This window comes from Odontesthes bonariensis, chromosome 16, assembly GCF_027942865.1.
Source record: "Odontesthes bonariensis isolate fOdoBon6 chromosome 16, fOdoBon6.hap1, whole genome shotgun sequence".
NCBI classification, from domain to species: domain Eukaryota; kingdom Metazoa; phylum Chordata; class Actinopteri; order Atheriniformes; family Atherinopsidae; genus Odontesthes; species Odontesthes bonariensis.
The window spans coordinates 24,587,048-24,612,701 of record NC_134521.1 but is presented as its reverse complement, the minus strand read 5'-3'; the positions used below and the strand labels follow the sequence as shown (position 1 = coordinate 24,612,701).

The window sequence follows — 25,654 nt, the reverse complement described above, 5'->3', positions numbered from 1 at the left end:
TCTCTGTGCCATAGATTTTGTATTTTATTTTATTTTATTTATTTATTTATATTTATTTTTCAGTTGAATGGGCTCAGCGGAAATTGCAGATGCCATGAGAAAGAATACAACTGATTTGATCTATTTTTTTATTATACTATTTGAAAGCAGTTGTTGTTGTTGTTGTTGTTTTTAAATTGTTTTTAAAAACAATTTAATTTTTTGCCGTTTGCCTGTTGAAAATGTTTATATAAATGTTTAATGTGCAATCATTTCAATATGTTCTAATAAACATTGAACCAGTCCGGCCCTCGGCTTGTAACAAATTTGTTTTTTTGGCCCTCGGTGTATTTGACTTTGACGCCCCTGGCTTACAGGAACTTAGCAAAGTAGTTTTACATCTGTGGAGTGAACTATATTTAAATCGAAGCAGTTTGAACACACACAACATATATGGAGAGATGAGACACACACAGAGGTCCTGCGCCGGGCGAAAGCTGAAGCGCAAGTCTTCATACTATGACATCCTGTGAAAGAAGTTGAGCAGCTAGAAAAATAATTTTAACACCATTAGAAGCAGAAGGCTTAGAGGAAGTTAGCAAAGTAGTTTTACATCTGTGGAGTGAACTATATTTAAATCGAAGCAGTTTGAAACACTTGAAGCTGATTCAAAAATGGCAGATTTCCTCAGAATTTGAGATTTGGTTCAAGCTTAAAGGCCCATAGTTCAAAATCTGTCCATGTGAGCTCTTTAGGAGTTACATTGGCTGAAAGAGGACAAGTTTTCCTACATTTTAAGGTATAATTTGTTTCTCTCAGTTAAACTGTATGAAAGTTATAGTAATTTGTTTGAAAAGTTGAAACTTATCAGCACTGCTGAATGTCTCACTCTAAAATCCAAGAAGGAACTTCATTTTCATATTTTTTAAACTATCATATTTCAAAATTGGCCGAATATTTTTAAAAGATGAGACATTTTGTAACAGCTGAATGTCTTATGAACATTTTAAAATTTGAATGGTGTCTCTAGCTGAAAGTGTGCTGAACTAGTTACGATTTGAAAGGATTTGAAGGATGTGAAGGATTTGAAAGGATTTGAAGATAAGGATTTGAAGAACTTAATTTTCATATTTTTTAAACTGTCATATTTCAAAATTGGCCGAATATTTTTAAAAGATGAAACATTTTGTAATAGCTGAATGTCTTATGAACATTTTAAAATTTGAATGGTGTCTCTAGCTGAAAGTATGCTGAACTAGTTAAGATTTGAAGGATTTGAAAGGATTTGAAAGGATTTGAAGATTTACCATTACTTTTAATGGGGAAAAAAGTTGAACAAAAAGCTTAATATCTTAAAAAGTTGAAAAGTTAGAAACACCAAAAAATATTTCCCATCAAGAGCTGAAAGAGCTGAACATTTTGATACCAAATTTGTTGAAATAGCTGAAAGTATGCTGGAGTAGTTGAATGCCAAAAATCGGCGGAATAATAATACGGAATAAGAATAATAAAGGGAAACAGGAACTTAATAGTGAGAATGCTTAATGCATTCTCACAATAAAGAGAAACAGGAACTTAATAGTGAGAATGCTTCATGCATTCTCACAATAATAAAGAGAAACAGGAACTTAATAGTGAGAATGCTTAATGCATTCTCACAACTAGTTTTGCAATATTGTCAAGTGACATACAAAGTTGATGCCAAAAAATGCATATATTGAAAAAAATCTTTAAAAATCTGAAAGTATGTATTTAATTTTTCAAATGGAAAAAGATTTGAATTGGAAAATCAACATTTTGAACACAGCCCTAATCCTGTGTTTTTCTGTTAGACCAGCACACAGCCTCTAGTTAATCACTACTGCTCTTTCATTGTAAGCTGCAGGTGGGAATCCCTTTGGAGTAAATTGAAGCAGTTGTCTCAGCGGCATGTCTTTTCTGGGCTGGTGGATTTTAGTGCGCAAGTACCCACAACAACTTAATGAAGATAAAGTATGAGGATATCACATGATTAGTGACGAGATTTGGGGTTCAACACATGAGGTTAAAAAAAAAGGTGTTTCTATTGGCCTCATTAAAAAATAGAGAAGTGTAATTGTATCAGAACATACCATTTATGCCAAATGACAGGTAAGCCTAATCAAGCCCCAAGCGCAGTTCTCCCACTGGTTATTGCTCAACCACTTGAACATCTTGTTATGTTGGTCCTTTTCTATGTTCAAAGTTAGGAAGTAGCTACCTGTTGTCAGTAGTGTGTCAAAGTGCAAGACATCCAGCTGTATAACCCCTGCAGGAGAAAATCAGCTAAGTAGCAGTAACTGGACTAACCAGCGACTGGATATTGTAGTGGTAAGATTGCTGCCCAGAGGATGTGGTGACCAGAGTTAGACCCCTGCATTAAAGGTACTACCTCCAGTAGGGGTCCTTAGGCAAGACCCCCTTACCTGGGATATGAGTGCAAGTCTTTTTGGATAAAAGCATCTGCCAAATGCAGAAACATATAAACTCAGTTTATCTCAATCTCTGAGTTGCTTAAAGTGATTCATAGTCATTAGGCATAAAATATTTTCTCAAGTTTTAAAACAACTGTCAACTTTTTACTCTGGGTCAAAGGCCAGGGAGTTAAAGTGTGGTTTTTAAACAAGATTTAAAAACAGTAAGTGATAAAAGGCAAGGGGAATTAAAACATTTCAACCGAAGACTTAAGTCTATGCATTGTAAATATTTTATCAAGATTGCTTATTGTTGGCTACTTAGGAAGCTGTGCAAGTACTAGCAATTAGTTTGTGTTTGTACATGCTTTTGGAGGATCTGTTGTCACATGCCCATTCTTTTTAGATCATTCCAGTTGGGCAGGTTTCAACAATAATCTGTATCCCCCTATAGGGCAGAGGCTGCTTGTCATACCTTTCAAAACCTCTGCTTGTACTCTAGAAACAGCAAACTAAATAGTATGACGCAGCCTTTGTTACCTCACAGGGTCCTATTACAGGAAGACAGTAACTAGAAAGTTTTAACTAGAAAGAAGAGGGTAGTTTTAACATGAAGGATTATGCTGAAGCCGTTGCTTTTTTGGGCGAGTGGGGATGTTTCCAGCAGACTGTCTTCTTCCTGCTCTGTGCCAGTATTGTGCCAAATGGATTTGGTTCTTTCAATCTTGTTTTCCTGACAGACACACCGAGTCATCACTGTGTTGTACCTGGCATTAACCTCACAGAAGACTGGCGTGAAAACATCATACCAATAACCGTGAGTTACTTTCAGAGTACTTTTTATCATTGTTTGTCAGTAATCATTAATGTAAATGTAATTTACTAACTTACAGTTCTGCTAATATGTGAATTTGCTGCCATTTATTAAAGCAAACATAAAGCAAACATTGCGATAGGGTTCTCTCATGGCTCTCAGATATGCATTTCCATTTTTACAGATCCTTCATAATCATTTTTTATGTTTTTCTCTTCAGCCTCTCCACCACTATATAAACTCAACTCTTAATGTGATTGTCTAGACTAAAAAAGCGTGATATAAGTGCAGTCCATTGAGATAATATCTGGTGTACTAGTACAGGTTTTTTTCTGTACATGTACAGCTCTACTGATGCACTTCAGTTGAATAGAAGAACGTGTTACTGCTCTTTATGAAAAAAAAAAAACATGCTATTCTTTGTATGTCATTGTGACTGTAAGGTGGTGAATGGGAAACAGGAGCTGAGCAGCTGTAGCAGATACAGACTCGATGTGGTCAGAAATCTCTCTGCTCAGGGTTATATTCCTGGAAAGGACATTAATCTCACTGACCTGGAACAGGAGGGTTGCCTGGACGGGTGGAGCTACAGCAAAGACATCTACCAATCTACTGTCGTGAGTCACGTGAGTGTTAAATTGTCATTTTGCAACTCTCTAATTTAGTCTTGTATTTAAGACTTTCAAATTTATAACCATTTCCCAATAAAGCAGCTTTTAACGTACAGTACATTTAAAATGCTGAATCTGGAGTTCTTGTTCTAATAAAACATGACACAAATTTCGGTCAAGTAAACTACAAAACTTGATTTCCAGACGTTTTGGGAAATTTTCTCAAATGCTACAGTAAATTAATTCTGTAAGTTGTGGCTTCATTTGACCTCTTAATAGACACAAAAGTACAAATGAATGATTTTCGGCGTGTGCACTCACCAATAACAAATCTAGAATTAGTTGCGCCAACACACAAAAAAAGGCATGTTTATCATAGTCATATTAATCTTACTTTTAATTACACTTTTTAATCATTTGAGAACTCGAGACACTAACTGTTAGGGTTTGCTAAGAGGAATCTGCGTCCGCCCTTGATAAAAATGAGATTCTAGTCACTCATCAGTCCATGGTCATCGTCGTCTGATTCTCCTCCTAATAACAAGTCACATAAGCATATACACTCTGTGTTCATGAAGTCAGGCCACTGTCCTGCTGAAAAAAATACTTTGCAGGGAGAGACATCGCTTCGATGGTCATATTTGTCTCTCCAAAACTTCAATATGCATCTCAGGATCAATAGTATGCTCATACCTATACCAGTACCTTGAGCACTGATAGCAACACCATACCATCCCAGTTCTGACCTTAGTACCTTTTACTTATACCAAAAATGGTTAGTCTTACTCATCCTTTGCGTGTAGAGTCCCATGTTTTTTTCCCCAACATAAGCGTAACCACCGAAATGGTTTCCACTCTTTGTCTGTTCTTCATAGATGAGGCTCATGCCCAGAGAACCGAGTGGCAGATTGTGTTTTAGCCAAAATGGTTTCCAAGGTAGTCTCAAGCCCATGTGGCTATATCTGTCATGGTGACATGATGGTTTCTCATGCAGAGCCACTTGAGGGCTTGAATGATCACATGATGATGATAACATCACATTTCAATGATGGACCCTTCAATGATCTTTTAACAGGGTTTGGCACACAGTGTTGTGAAATGAGCATTATTTGCAAAGACAATCCCGACACCATCACCTATCACCAATCAATGTGTTGATAGTTGAATCTTTCAGAATGATGTTACTTGCATCTTCTGCAAGAATAAACTTTTCTTTCATTGACTCTCCTACCTTTTTTGAGTTTGTTGCTTGCATCAAACTTGATATTTGTTAAGATTTTAAATACAATGAAGTTGGAAAACATGGTATTTTCCTTAGCAGCTATCTCCACCTCCCACCCTGTCCCATTTTGTGCTGTGTCGGTATGCCTGCAGCATTTGGGTGTGTCTAAAGCTCTCAGTACCTGCTTTTTAGAATGTAATCAACGGTCTGTCAGCGGTTGTTAATGTGTCATTTTCATGTTATCATATTGTCAAACTTCGACTAAATGCTTAACAACCTCAGTATTATCTCTCATCAACTTGACGTTTTAAAATGTAATGTACTGTGAAGAGATTAACTTCTTACACAAAGAGAGAGACATGGCTTTTCTTTTCACTGTAACTGGTAGATCCTGTTTTGGAACTCGAGCTTTTTTCTTTGCATAATGTGATTCTGTAATTACAAATGTAATTTCACCATTGCCCAATCTTTGGCTGGGTTCACACAGAGACACAAGGGTTTTTCGTTTGCTTGTGTCATTCACCGATGTGATAGTGTAACTGTTAGCACCATGTAACACATATAAGAAAATGAAAATTAAGTTTTAAAATTTAAATGTGTAGTCCCACAGTTGTAATATGATGCTAACATAACACTGTTCAGACAAGGTTGATATAATACAAGGTTGGAATAATACTTTTAATCCTGGAAATACTGTAGAAGGGTTAAACTCTTGTCCAAATGAAATGAACAATCTCACATTTCTGTGTAATGTTGCTTTTAGCCAATTTTTAAACCTCCTTTAGCACTGATGAAACATTTAGCCCTTTCCTCCAGAGGTGCCTGTTATAAAAAAGTTAAATAAATAAAAATACAAGGTTTGAAAAACCGTTGCGAAGACTTGCGACCTTGTAGGTTTTGGTTATTATATGGAATGTGTTTTCACATTTCACACAGGCTGAATGTCTGCTGTTGTTGTGCTGCTCTCCTTTTCCTCACTGTTTCTCCCTTTAAAGGGTTTCTATGTTCACTTCAATTTTATTTCTATAGCGCCAGATCACAACAAATGTCATCTCTGATAACAGGAACATATTTGTGTCACCCAGTGATAAAGTGATCATAAAGCGTAGAGTTGAGCTGCACAGTTATGGCTGAGAGACACACATACACACAAAAACACACACGTAAATCACAGAGGAAATATGAAAGCAGCAAAATAAAACCACACTTTCGCTGAGCTGAAATTAAACGACTGCATACAGATTACACAACAATTACAGGATAGAATTATGGACAGGATGGGAAACATTTTTAATCCGGTACATTATAACTGGTTACTTTGCTGTTGCAAGAAAGTCATTCAACAGCTGTCAGTTTGCCAAGACTGATACCTTGGTATATCTCATGATTTTCTGACAAATTAAGCCAGGATACTGCTTAATTTTCCATATTGAGTGAATCACTATGGATCAAGACAGAAAGTACGGAGGGCAGCTCTAAGCAAGCCCGAATACTAAAGGAGACAATGTATTTAAACACACATATTTAGGTGATTTCAAGGTATAAATAGATTATTTTTCGTTTTAAAGATGTAGCTTTATTGACAAGAGATTAGCTTTATGATCTTTAACCAGTATACATATGAAGACTTAAATGTATGAACTTTACAGTTTGACTTGGTGTGCAGTGAGCAATGGAAACAGCCATTCACCTCCACAGTCTTCTTTGTGGGGGTACTTTTTGGATCTTTCTTCTCAGGATTTCTGTCGGACAGGTGAGAACCATCTCCAAGTCATAATATTCACTTTAAGGTAGATTCAAGGAAATTCAAAGATCTTTTCCAAAATGTTGTTAAACGGTTAAAGTTATATTCTAAGCCTGTGAGTTGCAAACACAGGAACTTTAACGTGGCCTCTGATGATAGCCCCATGTTACCCAGATCTAGGTGTCTACCACAATTCACACATAAGGCAAAAAAGGCCAAGCTTTTCTTTTTGTTATTTCATTCATTTGAAAAATAACATTACATTTAAATATGCTTATAATAGTCATACTGCTAAAGCAACACTGTTTAACAGGAAACATTTAAATGTGTTGGAAAGGCCTAGTCAAAGTCCAGACCTCAATTCCAATTTAAAATCCATTGTTAGACTTGAAGATTGCTGTTCACAAGCAAAAACCCTCCAACTTGAAGGAGCTGGAACAGTTTTGTCTTGAAGAATGGGCAAGATGTCTTCAAAGTTCTAGGTATGTTCTGTAAATGAAATTATGCAAAGTCTCCATTCTAATTCCAGGTTGTGAGGTAACAAAACATGAAATACTCTTGCAGGCCACTGTATATAGTGCTGTTTTTGCTCATAATACTTTAGCCTGTGTGAAATTTTGAAAATAGGGGTCTTTTGTGATTTTCTTGGCCATTTTTACTTGCTTAATTTGATCATTTATGCTCTTTCTGTAGATATGGGAGGAAACCTGTTCTATTTGCAACCATGGCAACACAGACCATTTTTACATTTGCTCAGGTCTTCTCCACGTCATGGATCGTGTTTGTCATCCTCCTCTTCATCAATGGTTTGGGCCAGATATCCAACTATGTGGCCGCTTTAGTATTGGGTACATATGAGTATTTCATCCTATGCATATCACCCTATTAGAATAACTATATGCAGTACACATAACTACAGTAAGTTTGTCATAAAGACTCTACATATATACTGACTCACCCCATGTCCCATTCTGTGTATTTGTTTCTTCTCATTAACAGGTGCTGAGGTCTTGACCGGCAACATGCGGGTCCTTTACTCATCCTTGGGCACAAATTTAGGCTTTGCCATAGGCTATATGATACTGCCTCTCTTTGCTTACTTTTTAAGGGACTGGAAATCGCTCCTCTTGGCTCTATCTGTCCCTTGTTTGACCTACATCCCCCTCTGGTGGTAGGTTGCAGTAATAGTACTTTGTTGTATTCATAATCAAACTATTTCCTAAGAGAACTGTTCTTGTTTGCTGTCATTGATGGCTTGTTATTTAGGTCCATCTGACCTTGCCTGAACCTCTTTGTCTCTGTGTTCAATAATGAGCCAGGGTCCTACCAGAGTCTCCTCGTTGGTTGCTTTCTCAAGGCAGAGTTGAGGAAGCTGACGCCATTGTGAGAAAGGCTGCAGAGTGGAACAAAGTTCAAGCACCAAGGGTCATCTTTGAAGACTGTAGTGTATGTTGACATTCATATTTAAACTCCCTCTTTACGGTTCAAGTTAGTGGTAAAATAAAAAAAATAAAAAAAACACAATAACAAATGTGTCATAAGAATTTACACAAATGAACATTTCAAGAGAGATCTCTATGCAAATTCCTCTAAAGCAGGTGTTTATTATTGGCCTGCGGTATTTCTCACTGCAAGGTATGTCTAGGCCAAGTTAATCTAAAGTTTTCTAAATAAGTTATATTCTTTTTGTTAATTTCAGAAAATGAGAATAAAATTAGTAGTGCAAAAATAACAAAATAAGTGCTGTATGGAAATAATATGTATCTTATATTGCATCAAAATACATGAAATTTTATAGAAATAGCTTATATTTAGGGGCAAATTAACCTTTTGTTCTCTAGAACCCTGACTCTTTTTGTATTTGTTACAAAAACATTACAGAATTTCAAATTCCTCATAACCCACATGTAGAAACTGGCTTCTTTTTTTTTTTTTTTTTGTCACACACGTGTTAAGCCTCTTTGAGTTTTCAAAAAAGCGCTATATAAGTTTGATTCTTCTTATTCTTCTTATTGTTATTATTATTATTATTAAAAACACTTTTTTTAAAAAGTCCCCAAACATGGCAAACTCACTGAAGAAGCCCACCAGTTTTGTATCACAACTACTAAAATTAGTGAACAAGTTTATTTGACCGCTTAGGTGGAAGCTGAAGTAGATATTTGTACTTGTTGTTGTTGGTCTGTTAGCAAGATTTCACTAACGCTACACAGGCAAATGTTTTAACTGGCTGTGAGTCAGTGGATGGGTAAAGGAAAAATTCAATACATTTTAGTTTGGATCGGGAATGTACTAGATAAATATATAAGATATGGCATTTAAGAACCAACTGAGTAACATTTGTGTGACCAACTCATGGTTAGAAGACTGTTATTGAGTCTATAATTTACAATTTTGATTAGATGGGGGTAGAAACCAGAATTTTTGTTACAGTTTTTCAAATTTCACCCTTGTCTCGTGAAAAGGATAAGGTGACTTACTGAGCAAATTCTGGCAAATTACAGGGTGAGTCCATTATTTTTTCCTCTACTTTATCTGAAAAAAAGAGACAATATTGTTGTTTACAAAACTAGAATATTCAGCTTTTAAATGAAATTATTTTGTGTCTGAATGCACATCCTCCATGTGTTAAGATTCCATAATTGTTGGTGTTAGTTCAGAATGCTCCTGTGCGTTTCTTATTCGAAGAGCCAAAGGTTTGACCTTTAGGAAACACATAGAGGACTAAATGAATAGCTACATACAATGTGACTGCACAAGCTTACACAGAATTCTGACGTGACAACCAACTTCACTTTTCAACACCATCCATTACTTTTAAAGAAATTAAGTCACTTTTAATAGATTTTTGAAGAATACACAGAAATGATATGTACTAATGACTGGAAAGTCATCTGACTTGCTGAGACTGGAAAGCCCAACTACATCTGATTGTAGACTACGGACATAAACTTGACAGTAGTTAGCTACTCTTCAATTATTTGTCTGCAAACTGTCTTTAAACTGTTATCTTTAGAATTATTGATACTTGGCACTTGGTTTGAATGCACAAATGAAAGATGTGTCCCCAAAGTCAAGTGGTTTTTACAGTCTACCTCCAGATTTGTTGGTTCAATTTTTGTCACTGATAAATATAAAAGTCATCATCCAACAAAACAATTGTTGAAACACTTTGCCCTGTATGAGTGAAAACCTTCAGTTGTGGCGCTGTTAATAACTGAATTTTAGGATGTTTTTCAGGTGAAAGTTTGAAGAATGTTTTAAGACTCAGCTCAGGCTTAGGTGGCTCATTAATCAATTGTGTATCCTGCAGATTAAGAAGACAAAGTCTCAGAAGAAACATTACACTGTGTTGGACCTCTTTAGGCACAGCAGCATTAGAAGCACAACACTCCTCCTTTGCTTGGTGTTGTGAGTAAAGTCTTAAATCACTACAAACTTCCATTGAAACTTATCAGCTCAACAAAAAGGAAGCACATGCAAATGTGTTTTCTTGAATGACCTAAATTGCACATCTAAAATTGAAAAATATGTATGCTGCCAGAACTTATTGTATACAGCATTCACTACTCAAATAGCTCAGTTTTACCTCTTCAAAGCAGAATTTTATAACATTGTAAGAACATGGGAAAACAAATGCAACTTACAGCCTTTCCCCTCCGTCTCTGCTGTGCTTTAGTTCTGCCTCTATAGCCCCTCCCTGCAGAGTAGGCTGCCATAAACACATTGATTATGACAACTACATTGACAGACTGCATTGCTTTTACTGGCTGCTTTCAGGCATGGTTGATTCTTAAAAAATGCATTTGGAAAACCTTTTTCCTCCAGAAATTGTTTGTCTGATTCATTACTGTCTGAGCACAGTGACAGTTCAACAAATATGACAAAGTTACAGTTGAAAGTTACAGTTCTTTTTTGGTGGGAGATGTGAGCGTGTCACGACACGAGACACAGTCCAGATGGACCCAATTGCACGACTCAGAAGACGAGGTAATCCAACAAAAGTATTTATTTTCCAAAAACAAAAGACGCTCTCAAAGAGGATGACGATAATAATAATTCAAACTAGACTTAAAACACGATAATTCCAGAAGACTGGAAGGTCACTCACGCTTGACATACACTTAACTTGGACTGAATCAAATCAAATTTATTTATATAGCACATTTCATGTACAAACAATTTAAAGTGCTTTACATAAAATAAAAGCATTGCAGCAGGGAGTGGAAGAAGCATTAAAATTCATAAAAGAATATAAAGAGAAACAAATAAAATTATTTAAATGCATTTAAAAACAAGCAACAGTCAAGATAAGTTCAAAGATAGCGTGCAGATTTCATGCATAGACACATGAGAAATAAAGTGTTTTTAACCTGGATTTAAAAAATGTCTATATTTGGTGAAAGTTTAGTCTCCACTGGCAGTTTGTTCCACTTGTTTGCAGCATAACAGCTAAATGCTGCTTCTCCATGTTTAGTCTGGACTCTGGACTGGACCAGCTGACCTGTCCTTGGATCTAAGAGCTCTGCTGGGTTTATATTCTCTGAACATATCACAGGTGTATTTTGGGCCTAAACCGTTCTGGGATTTGTAAACCATCAGCAGGCTTTTAAAATCTATTCTGTGACTGACTGGACAAGACAAACTGACAACAAGACAAGGGAGACAGACTATTTGAACATGAGGTAGGGGGACACAGGTGGAACCAATCAGAGGCGGGGTTGACAATCACAATGAAGGAAAGCACACAAAGGGAGGAAGTCAGGATCTGAAAGTAAAACATACAGGACCCACACATGAAACTAAACAAGACATGACATAACATAAACATGATTAACAAATTTGACGAGACATAACAGAGCGACCGAGCCGGTCAAACATGAGGACACAGTAAGGTTCCAGAAAAATGGGTTTCATTTGCCCAAAAAATGCAAAAAAAACACCAAATAAACTAACTACATAGGACCCTTTTTAAAAGCAAAACTGAACTTAAATCATTACAACAACTTAACCAGCAAAATAACTCCCAACTAACTTTTGTACAAAATGAAAATGAAAATGACCTGACATACAACAAACACAGGGGATTTAAACACCGGCTGATCAGACCAGTCTGACACACAAGGGGAAACAAATACTAACAAATAATCAAACAAAAAACCCAAAACCGGTTGAAAGTAACTGTTAAGCTAATTCTAATCAAACAATATTAAGTAAATACTTCAGAAATGAAAGAAAATACAAAATATTTGCGAAATAAATGCATTAACCCCACCCCCATTATGCAGCAGTTCATGGCCCATCAGCGCTGCATGTATGCCACACTGTTGCTCCAGAAACAGAACAAAATTGAACATGCAAATAAAACGTATGCATTTGAAAAATATATATGTAAAGAAAAATGTGGCAAAACCTATAAAAAAAACTCCTGTAAAAGTGTTGGTGCATGAGGTTGCCAACCTCGCTGTGTGGCTGCAGGTGTGGCCATCACAGGAGGAAAGGCGGTAAGGAGGTAAATGTGTATCATTATATTCTATTTTCATGCAGATTTCTTTTCAAAATTGAACCCCAACATCTTTGTTATTCATGTCCTCCATTTTTTCAGTTTCACTTTGACTGCTGGCTACTATAGCTTGTCCTACAATACGTCCCAACTCCATGCCGACCCTTACATCAGCTGTTTCATCTCAGCAGTTGTAGAGGTCCCAGCATACTTTTCTAGCTGGATAGCACTACGCTACCTTCCACGAAGGCTGTCAGTCATTGCTGCCCTGATCCTTGGAGCAGTACCGCTATTTTTGATTCAATTGCTGCCAGAATGTAAGCAGAAAAAATATTGTTCATATCTGTACCTCTGCTCTCATTTACTCACAGCAAATTAAGAGTATGATGAGTAAACACTTGATTGGAATATCTTTAATTTGTCTTCAATTGTGATCAGTTGAAAAAGGTAATTATCAATTATTTACCCTTTAGATCTATCCAGTCTGTCTCTTGTACTGGAGATGCTGAGTAAATATAGCATTACCACTGGTTTCTCCCTGATGTTCGCCTACACTACAGAGCTTTACCCAACAGTGATCAGGAACACAGCAACAGGGATGACTACCACTGTCTCCAGGATGGGAAGCTGCATCAGCCCTTTTTTATTAAGTCTGAGTGAGTAAATCACGTTTAAATGATCAATATCATTTACTTTTGATGGTTAATCAGCTGCATGTAAATGCTTAGACTGAACCTGATTTCAAGCTCATGTGAAAGCCTTGCGCATACCTGAATTCATATTTACTGTGACTGCACAATCATGAGGTACTGTTCTCTCTTTTCTGACTCATCTCTTACTTTTAGGTGCATATTTCAAGTACCTGCCTTATATTACATTGGGAACTCTGGGTGTTGTGTCAGCCTTCGCTGCTCTTTTCCTTCCAGAGAGTTTCAAACGACCATTACCTGAAACTATTCAACAAATGCATGAAAGAAAAAGGTAGGCAATTGAAGAATATGCTTTTTATTAAGCTTCGGCTGATTTTTACAAGATTTTTACATGTTTGAAGTTATACAATACATTTTGTACTTTAAGATATTGTTATTTTGCTCTCTTTTTGATATTTAAATGTGGTATCCTCACTTAAGTTTTACAATTAGCTTGTGTACTACCATATAATCTGTATTATTGCTAAGCTTTTTCAAGATTTTACACACCTTGTGTTCTTATCTGTGTCCTGTTTAAGTCTAATATTCAGAGTAAAAATACAGAGCTTAGTATAAAAGTTACTTTTGCGATTATATATTCATATAGTACAGAGTGTGTCCCACTCATTTTATATATTTGAATTAAAGGATGGAATATAGTAAACAGACAAAATAATAAATGGAATAAGTAAAAAGAGATTAAAAAAACTCTAAACGTCATTTTAAATTTCTCTTGAAACTGCTACCAATTTCTAATCTGCTCTGATTGGTCTGCTCCGGTAGTTTGATCAGGTACCTCCCACCATTTCACATGAGATCTGCCTAAATTCAAGAAAGTCTTTCATTGGGTACAAAGCTGTTTTATGCCACCAAGTGTAGGCTGCGTTATCAGCATTTTTAAATAGTTTTCCAGGACACATTAAACTAATTATGAATTCCTGTAAAAGGACCACTTTTTCTTCTTCTTATTTAGAGAAATGACATCACACAAAATAAATGATCCGATGAGATTCTGGAGCACTGTTCTCCACTGGGCTGGAACACCGATATTTCAGCATTTGTTTTTAACACCTAAAAACATTTTTTTTGTTAAAATACAGTGACAACATACATCTGCAGGTCCAAAACAGTTAGACAGGTGTAAAATTTAAATAACAAAATTAAATGATTTTCACATAATGTCAGCCTGCACCAACCAGACAAACAGAGTTTCTTTAAATCTTAACCAGCCTAACAGCTTAGATGTAAAATCAGAAAAATATGTTGATATTATTTTCTGAATTATAGTGTTTACATGAGTAGCATGTAGGATATACCATCCATATTCTGGTTTACATATTATAGAACATAGTCAGATTAATGTGTGATGCACACATAATACTTTGTATGTCATCAAGTTGTTTGAAAATACAAATATTTATGCTAGCAATAGTGCGTTAAAGGAGCAAATGTGTTTACATTATGCTGGTTATTCTGACAGTGGCATATTCAGTGTTTATCAGAGTTGTATCAGAATATTTGTGAGCGTGTGAACATACCCATTGTCCTTTCTTTTGTAATAGTGTCACCAAAACATGTAAAAGTAAAACCAGTATTTATAGTATTTTTCTTACTTGTTCCATTTCATGAGCACAACACCACAACCAGTTTGTTGTTTGTGTTTTTCTCCTCATAACAGAATAAAGTGTCCCTGCATAACAAGAGATGGAACCTCAGCACCTGTAGAACTGCTGGACGGTCCTGTATGATCACCTGCTCTTTTTTTTAAAACTTTTTTTATGGGCATACTTGAAATGTTGGTATTGCCATTGAGTGCCGTTATTACTGTTTTTAGCTCTTCAAATTTAGGTGATAATTTTTTGTTTTTTTCTATATATATATGTAGGATGTCAGTTGATATAGTTATTCATTAAAAATGACTATGTAGTGTTATCTTTTTCTTACATTTGAAATCTGTTATTGTATTATTTAGGCACAAGCATTTATTTCTTTCACCAGGTTGCAAAGATATAAAGGCAAATCTTTCTTGTTCATGTAATGATTTGAGCTGCTCTCTGCAACTGACAACAGAGCAGCGAGCCCAGATGTGTTTAGAATTAAGTTTAACTTCTGTGTAGCTAGCTCAGGTCTAGAGTTAAACCTAACATGAGATCAATATTATTATAACAATATTATTTTCAGTGGCCCTAGAATCTGTTTTAGTGAGCAGCTTTGATGCTCTTTGTTCTAGTCAAAGACTCAGGAGGTCCTTTGTCCAGTGCAATCAAATTTTCCAATGACTTTGATTGTGGTGCCAGATAATGGTCCATGGTATCTGGTAAAGTTGTCTTCAAATTACATTTTATTCAATGTTGTGTGCTTAATGTTTATATTATTCTAACAACTTTTCTCACAGGGGATTACTAAAGCTAAGTAAAATTGATGCCGTTTTGTATGTCTGTTAAACAAGAAAAAAGATGGAAGGGCGTGCATGTGTGTGTGTATACGGGTGTATGGGGGGCTTCCCCTTTAAGTGGGTTCTAAATGGGTATAAATGTTCAGTACATCAAAATAAATGGTTTAATTAACATCAGAATCTCGAGTATCTTTACTTAATGAACAAAATTAATTTGATTAACAACTTTTTTATATAATGTATATGTATTTGATGTAAAATTCCAAAGAACTCTGAGAGTTCATATACACTATATTGACAAAAGTATTCACTCACCCATCCAAATAATTAAATTCAGCTGTTCTATTCACTTCCATGGCCACAGGTGTATACATTCAAGCACCTACGCATGCAGACTACTTCTTCAAACATTTGTGAAAGGTTGGGTCGCTCTCAGTCGAGCTCAGTGAATTCCATCGGGTACCATGATAGGATGCCACCTGTGCAACAAGTCCAGTCGGGAAATTCCCTCGCTACTAAATATAAATATTCCACAGTCAGCTGTCAGTGGTATTATAACAAAGTGTAGGCGATTGGGAATGACAGCAACTCAGCCACAAAATGGTAGGATGCTGAAGCTCATAGTGCATAGAGGCCAACTTTCTGCAGAGTCAATCGCTACAGACCTCCAAACCTCTGGTGGCCTTCAGATTAGCTCAAGTACAGTGTGTAGAGAGCTTCATGGAATGGGTTTCCATGGCCGAGCAGCTGCATCCAAGCCAAACATCACCAAGTGCAATGCAAAGCATTGGATGCAGTGATGTAAAGCACACCACCACTGGACTCTAGAGCAGTGGTTGCAAGGGGAACAGTACTTGTCTGACTGCATTGTGCCACGTGTAAAGTTTGGTGGAGGGAGGATGATGGTGTGGGGTTATTTTACAGGAGCTGGGCTTGGCCCCTTAGTTCCAGTGAAAGGAACTCTGAATGCTTCAGCATACCAAGAGATTTTGGACAATTTCATGCTCCCAACGTTGTGGAAACAGTTTGGGGACTTCTTATTCCAACATGACTGCACACCTGTGCACAAAGCAAGGTCCATAAAGACATGGATGATAGAGTTTGGTGGGGAAGAACTTGACTGGCCTGCACAGAGTCCTGACCTCAACCCCATAGAACAACTTTGGGATGAATTAGAGCGGAGACCGCGAGCCAGGCCTTCTGTCCAACATCAGTGTCTGACCTTACAAATGCGCTTCTGGAAGAATGATCAAAAATTCCCATAAACACGCTCCTAAACCTTGTGGAAAGCTTGCCCAGAAGAGTTGAAGCTGTTATAGCTGCTAAGGGTGGGCCGACGTCATAGTAAACCCTCAGGATTAAGAATGGGATGTTACTTCATATGTGTGTAAAGGCAGTTGCGCAAATACTTTTGGCATTATAGTGTATATACATTCATAAATTATGAGTAATAGAAATGTTCTTTGTCATTTAAGATCACAAATAAAACTTCTAGATGACTGTTTATGTTTCTATAATCAGTTACAAGGTTTCTGTGTTTGTTGCATGCCTAACACACTGACTGGTCAAAGGGTAGCATCTTGAACTTTTTTGTTATCCTTGTAATGTATAACCCTTTAACAATAAAAAAAATTAATTATTTAGCTTTGCGACTTGCACTTTGTGTCTGTGGAGTGGCCCTCAGGGAATCGACGATTTTAACACCGTAAACCTTGTGATATACAGAATAGACAGGTTTGCACAGTTTGGTGTCTGCGACAATGCAGGATTATGATGAATGCACAGCATTTCTAGGATCGTGGGGACATTTCCAAAAGAGTGTCTTTTTCCTGCTCTGTGCCAGCATTTTGCCAAATGGATTTGGTGCCTTTTCCCTTATCTTTCTGACTGATAGTCCCAGTCACCATTGTCTGATTCCAGAGGTTAACTTGACCCAAGATTGGCGCGAAGCTATCATCCCTATCAAGGTAAATCCGTTTATGACTTCATAAGGATAGCATTGCAGATTTATCCCATTTCTCATGAGATTGTTGCTGTCTGTCTGCAAAATATCATGAAACTCGGGGGAGAAGTGGACCACAGTTAGAAAAGTTCTGAAATTATTTTTCATGTATCAACATATTTTATAATACTGAAATATAGTGTATTGGCCTTGGTGGAGCGTGCAGCAACGGCACTTGTTTTTTTTCTGTGTTTGATTGTTACTCTTTAAAACAAACACACAGCTTTAAAAAAAAAAAATTATAATCTTTACAACTGTACTACTTCACCCATAGGTATTCTGGGATTTTTAGTGTGACAAGTGCGAACGTTAAAATTTTTTTACTTTTAAACAAAAGTTAGAGAACCTTAAGAAAACTTTAGGATGAAACTGGAAACTGCAAAAAATGAGAAGAAGGGTTCAGCTGACACAGGAATGATAGTTCCTTTCTGCAGCATTGGCAAGTAGACAGGATCTCCATGGAGGAGTTATCAGAAGGAAACCTAATCGGCTAAATCTAAAGTTAACAAATCATCACCTACAAGCCAATGTCAAATTTATTCATTTGAGTGTCAAAGATAGACCAGAGATCAAACCAATTTGACAAGATAATGATACAAGTTAGACCTTACAGTCAACCATTATTTACTTCATAGAATTGAAACTGAAGCATTTGGTGAGTCCCTGAAATTATTTATGCTGAAAATCAGCAGGGAGGCAGCTGTTCATATATATGTGTGCTTCCACACTTAAGGCAGTCATTGCCTGCAAAGCATGCTCAACAAAGTATGAAACATTGATATTTTTATTACGGCTGTGCTAATTTGTCACTGCGTTTAAACCCTTAAAAAGGGGACTCTACATTTCTTATCATAAATATTGTAGACCACTGCAGAGGTATTGTCAGATATTGTATTACAATTTTTCTACCATAGTCATATCTACTATATCTATAACAGCCATAAGTTAACTGAAGACATGTGGTTACCAATAATGCTAAGTTTGTTATGTGACTGTGAGGTGGTGAATGAGAAACAAGAGCTGAGCCGATGCAGCAGATACAAACTGGATGTAGTCAGAAATCTCTCTGCCTGGGGATTTATTCCTGGCAGGGACATCAACGTCACTGAACTGGAGCAGGAGCGCTGCATGGACGGCTGGAGCTACAGCATGAACATCTACCACTCTACCATTGTAACTGAGGTAACCCTGTGCATGCATATGCGTTTGCTGATCTAAGCTATAGTCTAGAGCTGATCACATTGGTAATGTTTCATTTCCAATATCTTTGATGCTCACACACCCTTACAGACTGTGTATGAGCATATGTGAGTGTTAATAAAAGCGCTTTAAGGGGATTTAATGTTAGATGCTGTGGATGAAAGCGTTGCACGTTGCCATTCAGCAGTCCTCCGCCCTGCTTAAGTGTACAACAAAAATAGCCTAATCACACAAGAATTTCTGTTTTATTTACAGAATGATTTAAAGCTATAACAGTAAATGCCACCAAAGGTAGCCTAAAAACTACCAAAAAAAAGGGCAAAAAGAAAGTGCTAAACACAGAAATGTATACCCCAGTAAGTACCAAATGTGACACACACACATTTCTGACCTGTGGCAAAAAATTCAACTCAACTTTGGATAGAATTGCCTTTAGTCTCTTATTCTAATTAGGCTACAGTAAAACACAGAGCATGACTTTGGTGTTGCAAAACACATTACAGTATAAATAGCTAAAATTATGTGCTTTCATTTTAAACTCACCTTGTCTCAAGTCCACAGTATCAGAGGATGAGGGGTGTGTTGCTGCATCATCCTTTGTGACACAAGTTAGCTTTGCTCCTCGTTTGACAGCCTATCCTTATGAACCTATGACACTGAGTCTACTAAGTTAGTCTATCAGCCTGATTATGTTATGGCCCAATAATAAATATCAATTCTATTTTTGAATTAGTATACTATAGCAATGGTGTGATAGGCTATGCAAAAAAAAATATTTAGACTTTACCTCAGATTACTACGGAAGCGTATTGCATTCACTTAAGAAAAAAAAAAAAACTCCGGTTTTTCTGTCTAATTTGTTTTTTGGTTTGTTTTTCGGGGTAATTTTTTTCTGTTTTTCGGGGTAATTTTTTTTTTAGTTTAGAAAGCAACAATCAACGCATTCATTCCTTTATGAGGGCTCGATTTAATGGAAGCAAACATGACTGGTTTGTTTAGTTTAATCAAGTTTTACTTTGACCTGGGTTTAAGACACTGGGAGATAGTCCTGTCTATTAGTTTGTCGACTTTACGCAGACACCTGAAGACTTCAGAAGGAAAGCCCATTCAGATCTCCTAGGCATAGCAATGTTTCTCCAGGATCAGCTGGACATTATGGCATGCTCCATGGATATATGGTGCATCTGAAATGCATTCAGGCTGGCTATGTGGTGATTCAAGAGACGATCAGGAGTCTGCTGAAAATATTGGATCCACCGGAGTCGCTTGCAGGCTGGATAATCTCGCGGGATTTCAAAGTATCTCGATATATCCGAAAAAAATTACCCCGAAAAACAGAGGAAGAAAAAATTACCACGAAAAACAGAAAAAAAAATTGCCAGAAAAACAGAAAAAGAATTACCCAGAAAAACCAACCAAAAAATAACTTAGACAGGAAAACAGAAAAAATTACCCTGAAAAACAAACCAAAAAATAAATTAGACAGAAAAACAGAAAAAGTGAATGCAATACGCTTCCGTAGGATTACAGATGAGGCATCACGTTATTTCTAATTTTGTGTTCTGCAGTATTTAGCACTGACAATCGCGGTGGTTTTGAAACGTTTTAGCAGTTTCTTTCCTCTATTTCCTTTTTGAAAACCTGATTTTGCTTTCTTGGGCATCATCTTCAACGTGTTGCGCACTGCTGTTTCAGCAGAATGAACGCTAAGTGAAATGCTCGCGCCTAAAAAACCCGGTGAAAGCCGACTAAACCATTTGTGCAAGGGGTGAGACACTATATGTATCATACTCAGACACTATATGTAGTCTAGAGCCCCTTTCACACTGCGACCCGCTACCTTAGCGGGTCCAAATTGCACCTTCGACCCGCGTCGAGCAATGTGAACGCTTGTGTGTCAGGGTGACCATTGTCGCCTGAAGCCGAGTTCTGGGGGCGTTGCCTAGTGGCAGAGCGTCACACGAAACACATAAAATGCTGGGCGTGTACAATGACGTAGGCACAAGCCATGCGTCGGAGGTAGGGTTAAATACACCTGTCTGCATCAAATTTTTCAAACAAACGATGGCGGGACACCTTGAGATATCGTTTATGCAATTGTATATGCAGTTCATGGAGATGTTACTTTATGGTGCGTGGGAAACCGCGCTCTCCCATCTTTCTCGCCAGCCCTTCCAGCAGAGGTCCATCTTTCACCGTCCCCAAAATGTGGCGGAAAATAACGTCCTCTGTTCGGGGGCTGAGGAGCTCACGGACCTCCTTGTCTCCCCAGTTGGCCATATTAAAAAATGTCTCCAACTTGATGTAGGCTAAAACAGAGTAAAACTTGTCCTCACCTGTCGCTGTTGTTCTGAATCAGCTGTCCATTCTGTATTTTAAACTCCTCACATCACGCCCACGTCCGACCCGCGTCGATTGCGTTCACATCAAACTCGGCTCGGCAAAAAGACTAGGGTCCGACGCGGGTCGAAAGGCGAGTCGAGTTGACGCGGCAGCCCGGGTCGGCAGTGTGAACGCAACACCGGACACGCTAAATTCGCGAATTAAACGCGGGTTATTCGGCAGTGTGAAAGGGGCTTAGGACACAAAATTCAATCTATCAATCAACTGATTTATTTACCCAAAACGTTAAATTTACATTAGTTAGCAACATTTACCGTGATCTTTAAATCATATTAATATTTAAAGGGGAAAAAAGTTCCAGACTCCTCAAGGGCCCCCGCCACTTAGGGCCCAGGTAACTCAGTCCCACTTTTCACCCCACTATGACGCCCCTGTCCTCAGGAACTCATGAAATTTGTGAAAGAAATTCATAAACTTGCATCAGCCTGGTACAAAAACGTCCCCATAACCTCAGCAAAATCCTTAGTGAGGTAAATATTCATTTGCAACACAATTTAAATTCAATCATTGCACATGTAATCAGCATAAATACACTAGCTAAGCTTTGTACTAACAACCAAAAGCCCACTGACAGCCTAACATGAAAGCTCTTTATAGTAAAATAAAGCTAATATGATTTTGAGGTTGCACAGAATGTATGTGAAAAGGAGGGACCAAAAGAAAAAAATTCACAATTTAATATAACTTACTCTCTTTCAAACTTGAAGGCTGCTCTCATCATCGGTAAACAAAGGTGCACACTGGTAGAGAGGAGAAATCTCTCCTGTTATATTAGAGATTAACAGCAAATAAACATAAGCCAGATCTTGCTTTAATGTACAATTCACAAAACTGAAAATCTGCAAGAATCAGATGAGCCATTGATTGAATTTTGTCAGCTGTATTCTTAATATATAAACTAATGAAGTAAAAAGTAACACTGTTCTACACAAAGTGTAGTAAAAAATTTCTCATCCAACGTGGAGGAACTGTGGACATAAGAACAACTTCTGAGCGAGGACTCTAATATATAAAATATTCAAAGATATATCTTAAAAGAGTTTACATGTTCTCCCCGTGTATGTATGGGTTCTCTCCGGGTACTCCGGCTTCCTCCCACCGTCCAAAAACATGCATGTCAGATTAATTTGTTTCTGTAAATCGGCCCTATAGTGAGTGAGCGTGTATGGTTGTTTGTCTCTGTGTGGCCCTGTGATGGACTGGCAACCTGTCAAGGGTGTACCTCACCTCACACCCAATGACAGCCCCACCCCAGAATCTCTGAGAGATTCTTCTCATCTTTACACATGTTCATCTCAACAAGACATGACAGGGTCTGCCTTAAATTTGAAGCATTACCAATGTTTGCCAAAAAAAATCATTATTTCACTTTTGAATGATTCAGTTAAAGCATTATAAAGTGTTAAATGGTTTGTTGACATCATATAATCTGTTTCACTGTCTAATTGTTCTTAAATGAACGTATTCCAGTTTGACCTGGTGTGCAATGAGCAGTGGAAGCAGCCATTTACAGCCACAATTTACTTCCTGGGAGTTTTAGTTGGATCTTTCTTTTCAGGACTGCTCTCAGACAAGTAAAGTTGAAAAATTTGTTTCCTTTTTTATTATTGCTTTAATTTTATTTAATTTTGCTGCATAATACCTGTACAGTAGTTTCTTTCCATCTGAAAGCTGCCATTCATTATTTTATGCATTGGTGGTCTTTCATTATGTTCTAGTTTTACATGTTGCTGCATTGCATACAGTATTATGAATTCCGAACCCAAGACAAAAGATACAGTGGCTGAAAAACATTGAAGAATAATCCCAATACGCTTTCTTTTTTCTCACTGTTTATCTGCTCTTTTTTCACTGCAGATTTGGAAGAAAGCCTGTTCTCTTTGCAACCATTGCAGTCCAAACAGTTTTCACTTTTGCTGGAATCTTCTCACCTTCTTGGACAGTGTTCTCCATCCTGCTCTTCATGAGCGGTTTGGGATATATCTCCAACTATATATCAGCATTTGTGCTAGGTAAATATGAATACATCATACTTTAGTTACTGCAAAGTAGTCAGTGATTTTAAATAATAACAGAAATACAGAGAAAACATTGTTTATTCTCATTATTGACTCCATACTTCTCTCTGTATTTTCCTTCTTTTTATGCAGGCACTGAAATCTTTACTGGCAATGTGCGAGTCCTGTTTTCATCTCTAGGCATATGTTTGAGCTTTTCCTTTGGCTACATGATGCTGCCTCTCTTTGCTTACTTTTTAAGGGACTGGAAATCTCTCTTGTTGGGTTTGTCTGTGCCTGGCCTACTCTCCCTGATCCTCTGGTGGTACATTTGACTTATTTTGAGAAAAAGAGTATCTTTACTTGGCATTGTAAGCTCCTGCCAACCTTTTTTAAATGGGGGAAATTGAAAAAGAAATGTTGAAACTTCTGCTCACCCTTTTGTGTTTTACACCACTTTGATCTAGACTGAGCCTTTCTGTCTTTGTGTTGAATACTGTGGCAGGTTTATCCCAGAGTCTCCTCGGTGGCTGCTCTCTCAGGGAAGAGTGAAAGAGGCAGAGGACATAGTTAGAAGTGCTGCTAAGAAGAACAACATTGAGGCTCCACAAGTCATCTTTGGTGATACCACTGTGCATGTATGTTGGCTTTGAGTTTAATCACGCAGAAACAGAGAAACGTGTTTTTGTTAAAAAAAACGATTCGATAAGAATCCCACCGTCACAATTTGTTACACCAAAATTTCTTCTCTTCTGTGTAGAGCAACTGTTAACACAGGAGCCCAGTACAATACAGCGAAAACAATACAGCTGCTAACACTGAGGTTTTGTATCTTTCAGGCTGATGAGAGAGAAGCTCAGAAGAATTATGATCTCTTTAACCTACTGAGGACCACAAACATTGGAAGCACAACTGCCACTCTGTGTCTGGTGTGGTGAGTCGAAGAACAATCAGCCAGATTTTGAGCATTATTAGCAGCAGCTCATTAAAACATTATTTTCACACCAGTGAAGGCTGTAAATTCCCATCAAAGTAAAGACTAATTGCTCCACATTATATTTTTATACTTTTTATTGCTGTGTTTATTATAAACAGCACAATAAAATTCAATTCAATACACAACCTTACAATACAACCTCAAAATCAGAGAGTGCAGGTCCAGAATTCCCTGACACTGCTTTAAGTTTAACAGCTGACTGCGCATTCAATGAGGAGAATGGTAAGAGTTTATGAACGAGAAGCCAGTGAGGGACTCAAATGCTTTTCAATATACTCCCAAGTGCAACCAATCGGATCCTATGAACCTGTAAATGTACAGTAGAATAAGTCTTCTATACAGAGCACTGACAAGCTGGTGTCTTATCAACTTTCCCTCCATCACTTGTTTTACTTGGTGTTCCAGGTTCAGTCTGAGTGCTGGCTACTATGGCCTGTCCCTCAACACATCCAGTCTTCATTCTGATCCCTATGTCAGCTGTTTCATCTCAGCAGCTGTAGAGGTGCCTGCATACATTTCCACCTGGCTGGCTCTGCGCAACCTTCCACGAAGACCGTCTGTCGTCTGTATCTTGCTCCTCGGTGGAGTGTCATTGTACATCATACAAGTGGTGCCTCAAGGTAAGCAGAAAAAATAACGGCAGTAGTAGTTTGTCAAACAAGAGCTTATGAAACGACATAATCAGTATATTCAATTAGTATATACCTCAGATGTTAGACTGAACTACCACAAATATTACTGTAGCATTTCTATGTGTGAATTTTCAGCAGAAATAGTCAGCAAGACAGCTCTAAGACTGACAAATCATGAATGAGGTTGGAAGCTTTTCTTAAACAGATGAGGGAATGAGTGCATTAACTAAGAGCAAATCTAAAAAAAAAACTCCAAACCTATGATTTCATCCATTTAGTCTAATACAGAGTCCTACAGAAACAGACTTTGTGACTCTGCACTTTTAGATTATTTGCCAAATTATATCTTCTCCTTCAGGTTTGTCAAATCTGTCTATCGCTCTGGAGATGCTGGGCAAATTTGGTATAACCGCAGGTACATCCCTGATGTTTGCATACACAGCCGAGCTGTACCCAACTATGCTGAGGAACACCGCAGCAGGGGTGTGTGCTTGTGTGTCCAGAGTGGGAAGCTGTATTGCACCTTTTCTGTTACAGCTGAGTAAGTAAAGTGCTATTGGAGAAAATAATCACTTTCTTTATTCAAATGTGAATTAAATTTAACACGGCACACAGTCAATGTTGTGCATACACATACCACATACTGACTCAGTTTGTCCTTTTACTGGTACAGATGTTTACTTTAAGAACCTACCCTATGTCATTCTGGGGACTCTGGCAGTTCTGTCTGCTTTTGCCACTTTCTTCCTACCGGAGAGTTTTGGACGACCTCTGCCTCAAACTATTCATCAGATGCATAAGCGGGATAAGTAAGAGGCTATATATCATGCTTGTTCTCTGTCAGGAAATATGCAAATAAATAAAAATAATTTTGGAATTTTAAACTTTTTAAAACATTATTATTTTGGGTGCCAATGCCGACGGCAGGGCACACATATTACTATTGTGTGGGATTATTATGGGTGCCAATGCTGAAGGAATTAGACACACATATTACTATTGTGCATAATCAGTATGGGTGCCAATGCCAGAGG

At 37.5% G+C, this 25,654-nt stretch overlaps 2 protein-coding genes across 3 annotated transcripts; both read left to right on the top strand.

The window, feature by feature from the left end:
* The first annotated feature begins 2,901 nt into the window (after positions 1-2,901).
* LOC142401303 (organic cation/carnitine transporter 2-like) lies at positions 2,902-15,561 on the top strand. Of its 2 annotated transcripts, XM_075486680.1 has the most exons (11): positions 2,902-3,228; positions 3,669-3,851; positions 6,708-6,811; positions 7,496-7,650; positions 7,802-7,973; positions 8,122-8,248; positions 10,116-10,213; positions 12,408-12,622; positions 12,779-12,961; positions 13,151-13,286; positions 14,673-15,561. In XM_075486680.1, the coding sequence occupies exons 1-11, from the start codon at positions 3,022-3,024 to the stop codon at positions 14,740-14,742; spliced, it is 1,650 nt and encodes a 549-aa protein (XP_075342795.1). In that variant the 5' UTR covers positions 2,902-3,021; the 3' UTR covers positions 14,743-15,561. The 2 variants fall into 2 exon arrangements, with proteins under 2 accessions (XP_075342795.1, XP_075342796.1); XM_075486681.1 differs by lacking the exon at positions 6,708-6,811 and having other exon boundaries at positions 7,560-7,650.
* A 1,588-nt stretch (positions 15,562-17,149) lies between these two features.
* On the top strand, positions 17,150-25,433 carry LOC142401362 (organic cation/carnitine transporter 2-like). The gene is made up of 10 exons (XM_075486765.1): positions 17,150-17,356; positions 18,391-18,573; positions 22,465-22,568; positions 22,852-23,006; positions 23,145-23,316; positions 23,497-23,623; positions 23,831-23,925; positions 24,394-24,608; positions 24,979-25,161; positions 25,294-25,433. Exons 1-10 carry the CDS (start codon positions 17,150-17,152, stop codon positions 25,431-25,433), a joined length of 1,581 nt encoding a protein of 526 aa, XP_075342880.1.
* Positions 25,434-25,654: the final 221 nt, after the last annotated feature.